The 10,580-nt window shown below is 51.9% G+C and overlaps 1 protein-coding gene across 2 annotated transcripts in view; it reads right to left on the bottom strand.

Annotated features, from left to right (window-relative positions):
* Positions 1–3,861: 3,861 nt before the first annotated feature.
* GNG7 (G protein subunit gamma 7) overlaps positions 3,862–10,580 on the bottom strand; it is a 48,563-nt gene continuing 41,844 nt past the window's right edge. For both annotated transcript variants that reach the window (XM_059489591.1, XM_059489592.1), the window contains exons 4-5: positions 6,074–6,192; positions 3,862–4,201 (exon numbers count right to left, since the gene is read on the bottom strand). In XM_059489591.1, coding sequence (XP_059345574.1) covers positions 4,076–4,201; positions 6,074–6,154 — 207 coding nt within the window. In that variant the 5' untranslated portion in view covers positions 6,155–6,192 and the 3' untranslated portion in view covers positions 3,862–4,075. The remainder of the gene's footprint in view (positions 4,202–6,073; positions 6,193–10,580) is intronic.

Below are 10,580 nucleotides of genomic sequence, written 5' to 3'. Positions count from 1 at the left end.
CTCCCAACCGCTTTTCCCCTTTTCCAAACTTCTCCCATCCCTTTTCCCATCTCCCAACCCCTCCTCCCTTCTCCCAACTTCTTTTCCCTTTTTCCAACCCCTTTTTCCTGGCCCCTTTTCCCTTCTCCCATTTCCCTTTTCCCTTCTCCCAACCCCTTTTTCCCATTTCCAAACCTCTTCTCTCATCCCTTTTCCCATCTCCCAACCCCATTTCCCTTCTCCCAACCTCTTTTCCCTTTCCCCAACCCCTTTTCCCTGCTCCTTGTCCCTATTTCCCCCAGCTCCTGGTCCCTTTTCCTGGCTCCTTTTCCCATCTCCCATTTCCCTTCTCCCAATCTATTTTCCTTTCTCCCAACCCCTTTTTCCCTTTTCCAAACCTCTTCTCCCACCCCTTTTCCCTTCTCCCATCCCTTTTCCCTTCTCCTATCTCTTTTCCCTGCTCCTTACCCCTCTTCCTGGCTCCTTTTCCCATTTCCCTTTTCTCTTTTCCCATTTCCCTTTTCCCTTTTCCCTTTTCCCATTTCCCGTTTCCCATTTCCCATTTCCCTTTTCCCATTTCCCTTTTCCCTTTTCCCTTTTCCCATGTCCCTTTTCCCTTTTCCCATTTCCCATTTCCCTTTTCCCATTTCCCATTTCCCTTTTCCCTTTTCCCATGTCCCTTTTCCCTTTTCCCATTTCCCATTTCCCATTTCCCTTTTCCCTTTTCCCTTTTCCCATTTCCCGGCTCCAGCGTGGCTTTGGCTCGGGCAGGACCCCGGCATGGGGGAGGCAGAGCGACCCCCAAAGCACCCAGACCCCAAAATATCTGACCCAGCATCCCTTGGGATTCCCATCCCTCGGGATCCTCCCAGGATGGAGGGGTTGGAGCCCCTGAGGAGGAGGAGAAGGAAGAGAAGGAGGAGGAGGAGGAGGAGGAGGAGGAGGAGGAAGAATTCCCGGCTCCAGCCCCGGCTCCAAGGATAGCACCAAGCTCTGGTCTCGAACACAGAGGAAGAATCAGATCTGGAGTAGAAAAATAAGGCTGGAACTGTCCGAGAGATTAAGGACAAGAGGGAATTCCCTCCTGGAGGAGGAATCCCGGGCTGGGCTCGGGAGTGGCCGCGTGAATCCTGGCGGGCGGAGCTTGGAGCGGGGTTTGGGATTCGGGATTTGGGATTTGGGATTCGGGATCAAACCCTCCAATAAAGGCTTTGCTGGGGCTGAGGGACAGGGAGGGAAATTACTGGGAAAATATCCCGTTTTCCCTGCTCTGCTCCCCCCCAATGGATGGGGGGACATTCCCGAGCTCTGGAATTCGGGGAGCATTCCCAGGAAAAGCCGCACAGCTTTAGGGTTAAACGTGGCATTTCCCCGGCTTTGTGGCAAAGGCAAATGACAGAAAACAAGGAACAGCGACATTCCTGCAGCCGGGGAGGGGACAGGAGCCCCCTGGGAATTCCATCAGCCTCTGGAAAAGGGCTGGAGCAGCTCCAGCACCAGTGACCCCTCCCAGCAGCACCAGTTTGGGCCACGGGGCTTCAGCGGGAATCCAGGGAATTGCAAATTCCTCTCCCATGGGAATTGCTCCCTGGCATTGCCAACCCCATCCCTGGAATTCCTAACCCCAATCCCTGGCATTGCTAACCCTGGCATTGCTAACCCCATCCCTGGAATTCCTAACCCCAATCCCTGGCATTGCTAACCCTGGCATTGCTAACCCCATCCCTGGAATTCCTAACCCCATCCCTGGCATTGCTAACCCTGGCATTCCCAACCCCAATCCCTGGCACTCCCAACCCCATCCCTGGCATTCCTAACCCCAATCCCTGGCATTCCTAACCCTGGCATTCCCAACCCCATCCCTGGCATTGCTAACCCTGGCATTGCTAACCCCAATCCCTGGCATTCCTAACCCCATCCCTGGCATTGCTAACCCTGGCATTGCTAACCCCATCCCTGGAACTCCTAACCCCAATCCCTGGCATTGCTAACCCTGGCATTCCTAACCCCATCCTGGCATTCCCAACCCCATCCCTGGCATTCCTAACCCCAATCCCTGGCATTGCTAACCCTGGCATTGCTAACCCCATCCCTGGAATTCCTAACCCCAATCCCTGGCATTCCTAACCCCAATTCCTGGCATTCCTAACCCTGGCATTCCTAACCCCATCCCTGGCATTGCTAACCCTGGCATCCCTAACCCCATCCTGGCATTCCCAACCCCATCCCTGGCATTCCTAACCCTGGCATCCTTAACCCCATCCCTGGCATTCCCAACCCCATCCCTGGCATTCCTAACCCTGGCATTCCATCCCTGGCATTCCCAACCCCATCCCTGGCATTCCCAATCCGATCCAAAGCTTTGTGGGGAATGGGGAAACTCCCAGGATTTCGCATCAGCTCTGGCTGGGTTGTTTTTATCCCTTCTCTCCCCAAAAATCCTGTGCTCAGGATAACCAGGAATGGCCTCTGCCTACGGTGGTTTTGGGAAATCTTTTCCAGCCTCATGGATTCTGGGATTCTGGGATTCTGGGAATGTCTCCCAGGAGCTGCTGAGCCCCACGATGGGCCCTGGGACAGGGATTGGACACTGCACCCAAATCCTGGGATTTGTCCTTTCCCCACTTTGTGGAATTCCTGGAGCTCTCCCAAGCATCCACCCAAGGGCTCCATGGAAGCTTCTCCTGCTCCCCCTTTTCCTGTTCCCCTTTTCCAGATCCCTTTTCCCTGCTCCCCTTTTTCTATCTCCCCCTTTTCCTGCTCCCCTTTTCCTGTTCCCTTTTCCCTGCTCCCTTTTCCTGCTCCCTTTTCCTGCTCCCTTTTCCTCCTCCCCTTTTCCTGTTCCCTTTTCCTGCTCCCCTTTTCCTGCTCCCTTTTCCCTGCTCCTTTTTCCTGTTCCCCTTTCCCTGCTCCCCTTTTCCTGCTCCCCTTTTCCTGCTCCCTTTTCCCTGCTCCCTTTTCCTGCTCCCCTTTTCCTGTTCCCTTTTCCTGTTCCCCTTTCCCTGCTCCCTTTTCCCTGCTCCCCTTTTCCTGTTCCCTTTTCCTGTTCCCTTTTCCCTGCTCCCCTTTTTCCTGCTCTCCCCTCCACGCCAGCTCATCCCCATGAGATCCAAGCGCTCCCAGTTCAATCCCAGTCCCAGATTCCCAAGGGATGGGAACAGAACTGATCCTTCCATTCCCCTTCCCCACCTGCCCTAAACCTCCCTGGACAATTCCCAGGCCCTGGATTTAGTGGGAAGAATTCCAGTGTTGGAAAAGGGAGATGGGAAACGCTGGGAATTTGCTGATTGGGGTTGAAACTCCCCCAAAATTTGATTTTTCCAAGATTCTGGATGCACCAGGAAGCTCCTTCCCTCCCTCCCTGAATTTGGGGACAGCACAGAGACCCCCAAAGATCCCGACCTTCCCCCATCCCTGGGGATCCCTAAAATTCCTCCTGGGGTCTCTCCCAGCTGGGAATTGCCCTGCAGGGCCATCCCTGGATTCCAGCAGAGCTGTGGGATGCAGGGAAAAGCCTCCCCAGCCTCCTTTTGGCCATTCCCAACTGGGATTTTTCCAGCTGGATTTGGGATTTTTTGGTTTTTTTTTTTTTTTCTTTTTGTACTGATTTTTTACAAAATGGTTCCCACCTCACCCCTTCTCCAGAGGAAATTCCTGCTGATTTGGCTCTGATTGGATCCAGGTCCAGCTCTCACATCCCACTGGGAATGACCCCACAACCACCCCTTTCCCAAATCCAAATATCCCAATTCAAAAATCCCCTCCCCACCTTCCTTTCCTCCCCCAACCCTGGGTAAATTTTAAAATCCTGATTCCAATTCTTAATTCCACTTTCCTCCCCAGGAAGCAGCCATCCTTTCCCTAAAAACCCCCACTTCCAAATTTACTTTTTTGGGTTTTTTTTTTTTTTGTTTTGTTTTTCTCTGTTTTTTTTTTTTTTTTTCTTGGAATTTTGTTTTTGTTTTTGTTTTTCTCAGGAAATTTTTAAGTTCTGTGTGAAGCCAGCGTTGAGTTTTTACCCCTGGGTGCAGGTGGAGCTGTGGAGGAGCCTGGATCCAGAGGCTGGATGGGGATTTCCTTCCAGAAGGATCCACAGCTATAGGATGATACAGGGCTTTTTGTCCTTAAAGGGATTCTCAGAAGCAGGAACTCCCACCAGGAGAGGATCATTCCGAGCATGCTGCTCACAGTAATTCATCAGCTCCGAGGATGCTTTGGAGACCTGGATTTTTGGGGATAAAAAAAAGCAGGAATTTGAGGGATAATCACAGGAATTTGGGGGATAATCCCATCTCAAAGTCAGCAGCACTTCCAGGATTTTTGGGGTTTGACATTCAGCTTTTCCCAATAGAAATTCTGGGGAGATGAGGAGAAAAATGGGAATTTTGGAGGTGGAAAATCAGAGTTTACAGTGAGGAGTGTGGGGAAATGCCCCAGCAAGGAGATTTAAAAGGAATATTGTATCTGTGTTATTCAGGGATTTGGGATGAGCTTTAAAGACCTGGATATTGGAGGAAAAATCAAGAATTTATGGGAATATTCCCAGCTCAGAGTCACCAGAGCTTGCAGGATTTTTGGAGATTTACATCCAGCCTTTCCCTATAGGATTTAAAAGTATTATTATTGTAGCTGTGTTATTCAGGGATTTGGGATGAGCTTTAAAGACCTGGATTATTGGAGGAAAAAAATCAGGAATTTATGGGAATATTCCCAGGATTTTTGGGGATTTACATCCAGTTTTTCTCTATAGGATTTCAAAGGGATATTATTGTAGCTGTGTTTTTCATGGATTTGGGATGAAAAAGTGAAGGAAAAGATTCCCTGAGTGCAGCCTCTTGTTAAGGTTTGGAAAACCTTAGGATCCATTGTTTAAGGCAGTGCTTGGTTTAGTTCCAAGCTGGTTTTTTTTGGGAAGGGAGAGCTTGGAGGGATCAGAGGAGGCTCCAGGGAGATTTCCTGATCTTGTTTTTATTAATTTCAATTTCCTTAATGACACAGGGCAGAGATGGAGCCACATCTGGAGGTTCCTCTTTCCCTCCAAGCTCATCCAGTCTGGCCTTGGGCACTTCCAGGGGCAGCCAGAGTTGTTCTGTGCCATGGAGAGAATTCCTGCTGTCCACCAACCCTAAAATTCCCCTCTTTCCATCCAAACCCATTTGTCCTTGTCACCAAATCCTGATGGAGAGACCCTCTCTGGCTTCCTTGGAGGGAATCCTGGAATGCTGGGGGGAAACCCAGGATCTCTTCCCACTCCCACCTGAATTAGGAGTCTTTTGGAGCCAGGTCTCATAAACTCTTGGAGATTTTACACCTAAGATAGCTCAGCTACTTCAGAAGGCATAAAATGAGTGAGATGGCTTTTGTGGCAGTGTTGGAAACAAAAAGGTTTTAATAAAACTCAAAATAACAAATTTTTTTTATAGAGAAAAACTAATCTAAGTGCATCTCTTGTCCCCTAGTAAAACACCTCACAAAAGCCATTAGATTTTTTTGTTCTCTTCTTTTTTCTAGTAAATTGTCCAAGCCAGACTTTTTAACTCCTGTCCAATTAGCTATCCTTAATGAAGTGAAGTCTCCCAAGTCCTATGAGATGCCTTTTCACCTCATTAAGGAGAGAAACTTTTAGCTTATTTCCTTTTCAAGGGGACAAAGGAGAGTTTTGTCACTCTGTCAACAAAGAGCACATTCCAATAACAAAGAGCACATTCCTATAACAAAGAGCACAATCCTATAACAAAGAGCACATTCCTATAACAAAGAGCACATTCCTATAACAAAGAGCACAATCCTATAACAAAGAGCACATTCCTATAACAAAGAGCACAATCCTATAACAAAGAGCACAATCCTATAACAGTTCCTATAACAAAGAGCACAATCCTATAACAAAGAGCACAATCTTATAACAGTTCCTATAACAAAGAGCACAATCCAATAACAAAGAGCAGGTTCCTATAACAAAGAGCACATTCCTATAACAAAAAGCACAATCCTATAACAGTTCCTATAACAAAGAGCACATTCCTATAACAAAGAGCACAATCCTATAACAGTTCCTATAACAAAGAGAGCACACTCCCACTCCCATCCTCACCTTGATCCTCTCGATCCCGGCCTCGATGCGGAGCTGCTCCACGAGCTTCCTGGCCTGAGCTATGTTGTTAGTCGTGGACATTCTCTGCCATCGGCTCCAGGCCCCAGCACAGCAGAATCCTGCAGGGAACACGGGCACAGAGGGGCTGGAGCAGGGCTGGAGCTGCCCTGGCTTTGTGCTCCATCCCAGGATCATGGATGGATGGGATGGGAGGTTAAAATTCATCCCCCACACCCACAGCCACCAAAAAGAGCTTTGGTGGCCCCACTGATGCTTCCTGAGGTTGTTTCAAGTTGCCCTTTCTGTGAAGGAGCCTCAGGATCTCCTTTCCAGGGAGTTCTGTTGAAAGCTCTGCTGAGCAGATGGAAAAATCTGCCCGGTTCTGTGGGAGGGAAGCTCTGCCCCAGCACAGCCTGGGCTGGGCACCAAGGGGGCATCTGGGGGCTCCTGGAACAGCCCTGGGGGCTTTGGGGTCCCTGGGCAGGTGACACCTGCATGTGGGTCATGTCCAACCTGCACATGGGGCTGTGTCCATGGGACCACATCTGAATTTCCCATGGGATTTATGTCCAACTTTTCCATGGGATTTATGTCCAACCTTTCCATAGGATTCATGTCCAACCTTCCTATGGGATTTGTGTCCAACCTTCCCATGGGATTTATATCTAACCTTCCAATGGGATTTATATCCAATCTTCCCACAGCATTTATGTCCAACCTCCCCATTGGGATTTCTGCCCAACCTTCCCATGGGATTTATATCCAAATTTCCCATAGAATTCATGTCCAATCTTCCCATGGGATTTATATCCAACCTGCCCATGGGATTTGTGTCCCACCTTCCCACAGGATTCATGTCCAACCTTCCCATGGGACTTGTATCCAACCTTCCCATAGGATTCATGTCCAACCTTCCTATGGGATTTATGTCCAACCTTCCCATAGAATTTATGTCCAATCTTCCCACAGGATTTGTGTCCAACCTTTCCATAGGATTTGTGTCCCACCTGCCCATGGGATTTATGTCCAACCTTCCTATGGGATTTATTCCAACCTTACCATAGGATTTGTGTCCCACCTGCCCATGGGATTTATGTCCAACCTTCCTATGGGATTTATTCCAACCTTACCATAGGATTTGTGTCCCACCTGCCTACAGGATTTATGTCCAACCTGCCCATGGGATTTACATCCCACCTGCCCACGGGGCTGTGTCCCTGCACCCCCACAATGCCCTGACAGGCCCTGAACCCCCTTCCTCTCGGTTTCACAGCAGGAACTGATGGATTTTTTTCCACGACACCCAAACAATCCCCCCTGTCCCAGGGGCACCTCCAGCCACACCGAATCCCTTGCCCAGACGCCACCCTTGGCCTGTCCCCTTTGTGCCACCCCCATGGAGGTGTCCCAGCCGCTGACTCAGCCCCCAGGGCACGGGGGGCAGCTCCCACCTCCCACCAGAGCCAGACACGATTCCAGGAGGGGAAGGAGCCAGAGCAAACCCGCCAGCCGCCCACTGCAGCCCTTCCATGCCTTAATTAGAGGCTCCTCCAAGCTTCTGCCCGGGCCTGGCAGCTTCAAAGCCGAGCGTTCCCGGCGGGACCGGGGGTGGGAGCGCCCGGCCCAGCCCAAATCCTCGCTGTCTCGCCTATGTTTAGACGTTTGGGGAGTTCATTCCAGACCGCAAGGGCACTCTCAGGGATTATTTTGCTTGGCAGCGCTCTCAGCTCCTCAATCCCTGAGCAGCACTCGGGAATGGGGCAGGGAAGGAGGAAAGTGCAGCCGCGCATTCCCGGCTCCCCGAGGGAGGGAGGATTCCCTGAATTATCGGCGCTGTTTGGGAATCTCCGCCTCTCTCCCGTCCTGGAAGTTAAGTCAGGCCAGCACGGGGAAGCTGCCAGGGTGAAATCAGGTCCGGTTCTGTGGAAAACGGGAGGAGGAAGGAGGCTGTTCCCTGGGGAAGGAGCTGCTGCTCTGCTTTGAGGCGCTCCAAAACAGCCCAGCTGCAGCTGCCCAGTGAATCCCAGTGAATCCCAGTGAATCCCAGCTTCCCTCTTCCCATCTGAGGTGCTCCAAAACAGCCCAGCTGCAGCTGCCCAGTGAATCCCAGTGAATCCCAGTTTCCCTGTTCCCATCTGAGGTGCTCCAAAACAGCCCAGCTGCAGCTGCCCAGTGAATCCCAGTGAATCCCAGTTTCCCCCTTCCCAGCAGGGCATTTTCCCCTCCCAAGAGAGAAGCAGCAGTCGGTGCTGTCCCACAGGGGGATGTGGATCCCTCCCAATCCCAAATTCTGCAAGGGGATTAGGAGCAGGGAAAAGCTCTGTGCCAAAGCCCAGCTCCTTCCAAACCCGTGCCATGACCTCCAGAGCCCTTCCTGCTGCACAACTGCCAGAACAACACTTCACCTGGACAAGAGTTAGCAGGCAGCTGGGGGGGAAAAATGCCAGGAATTTGTGTTCCCAAGTGTTTGCAGCAGCACAGGATCACCTGCCTGGACTTTCTCAGCTTCCTGTTTACGGAGCGAGGCCGATGAATCAGCCCAGGGAGAGTTCAGAGAACTTCTGGGAGCTGCTCCCACCTCCATCCCTGTCCCTGCAGCAGCCTGAGGATCCAAAGCACGGCAGTGCTGGATCCAAAACAAGAGCACTGTTGGATCCAAATCAGGTCAGCGCTGGGTCCACAGCCAGGGCAGTGCTGGATCTACACCAGGGCACTGCTGGATCCAAAATCAGGGCAGTGCTGTAGATCCAGCAGTGGATTAAATCCAGGTCAGTGCTGGATCCAAACCAAAAGCACTGCTGGATCCAAACCAGGGCAGCGCTGTGGATCCAGCAGTGCCCTGGTTTGGGATCCAGCACTGCCCAGGCTGTGGATCCAGCACTGACCTGGTTTTGGATCCACTGCTGGATCCAGCAGTGCCCATGTGCAGATCCAGCAGTGTCCAGATGTGGATCCAGCAGTGCCCAGGTTTTGGATCCAGCACTGTCCAAGTTTTGGATCCAGCACTGCCCTGGTTTGGATCCAGCACTGCCCTGGGTTGGATCCAGCAGAGCTCCGATTTTGGATCCATCTCCATCATCCCTTTGCCCATTTTTTAACGCAATCAGCGTTTGGGAAAGGGCTGGGATGTGACGCCTGCAGCCTGGGCAAGGAGCACAGGACAGCAGGGACACCCAGGTCTCCTGCACACCCCTCAAAAGTGAAGCAGTGACCCCCACAGAGGCAGAACTCCTTCTGCCAGGGGGGCAAACCTCTGGAGCCCGGCCTGGTCCCACCTCCTGCTGCTGCTGGAGCAGGGCCAGCGCTGACTCCTGCCTCGCCTGGCTCTGCTCCGTGACTCAGCACCGGGCCTGAGTCACCGCAGCCCTCCTGAGCACAAACAAAAATCCTCCTGAATTCTGCAGCAGCGCTTCCCGCCTGCTCCCGGCAGTTCGGGACAGGGAGGGCGATTTTCGGGAATGGCTCTGGTGGCGCTGCTCCTCACGCTGTGCCCTGGAGCTCTTCCAGCAGGGATGGAGTCACTGGGCTGCTCCCCCTGGGTCTGGCACATCCCAGTGCAGGAACACTGACAGAAAGGTTTCCCAGCAGCACTGAAACCACGGGAAATCGATGCAAATACAGGGTGTCGATTATAGGGAATAGGAAATCGATACAAATATAGGGAACACAAGAGCAAGGGCGGGGAGGGATCATCGGGGTGGCACAGCTGGGAGGGAGGTTGGGAAATCCGGGATCCCACAGTGCAGGTGAGGTTTGGGAATGATGCAAACACAGCTCAGGAGGGTCTGGCTGGGGCACAACCACTCCTGCCTGGTTTAGGGAAAGCACTGAAGTCAGGATAAACCCTGGAATTATCAGGATTTGGTGTTTTAAACTCCAGCAGGGATGGAGTCACTGGGCTGCTCCTCCTGGGTCTGGCAGATCCCAGCACAGGGAAATCTGACAGAAAGTTTTCCCAGCAGCACTGAAAGCACGGGAAATCAATACAAATATAGGGTATGGATTATAAGAAATAGGAAATCGATACAAATATAGGGAACACAAGAGCAAGGGCAGGGAGGGATCACTGGGATGGCTCCAGGGCAAGGACACAGATGGGAGGGATGTTGGGAAATCCGGGATCCCACAGTGCAGGTGAGGTTTGGGAATGATGCAAACACAGCTCAGGAGGGTCTGGCTGGGGCACAACCGCTCCTGCCTGGTTTAGGGAAAGCACTGAAGTCAGGATAAACCCTGGAATTATCAGGATTTGGTGTTTTAAACCGGTTTGGATATTCTGGACTAAAACCAGGATGCTCAGAGCCACGTCTGACTCACGAACAGCCCCAAATGTCTCCTGGGTTCCATCCCTGCATTTCCAAGCTCAAATCCCGAGTTTTGCGCTCGCATTCCCCCCAGTGGAGGCTGTGCCACCCTCCCGGTGTCGCGTCACGGCAGCACCGAGCGACGGCCGGGGCGGCCCCTCCGCGTCCCACGGCGCCGCTTTGTTCCCGAGCTCCCTCTCCCT

The sequence above is a fragment of the Ammospiza nelsoni genome, chromosome 27, assembly GCF_027579445.1.
Source record: "Ammospiza nelsoni isolate bAmmNel1 chromosome 27, bAmmNel1.pri, whole genome shotgun sequence".
Taxonomy (NCBI): Eukaryota; Metazoa; Chordata; class Aves; order Passeriformes; family Passerellidae; genus Ammospiza; species Ammospiza nelsoni.
This window is presented reverse-complemented; position numbering and strand designations above follow the sequence as displayed.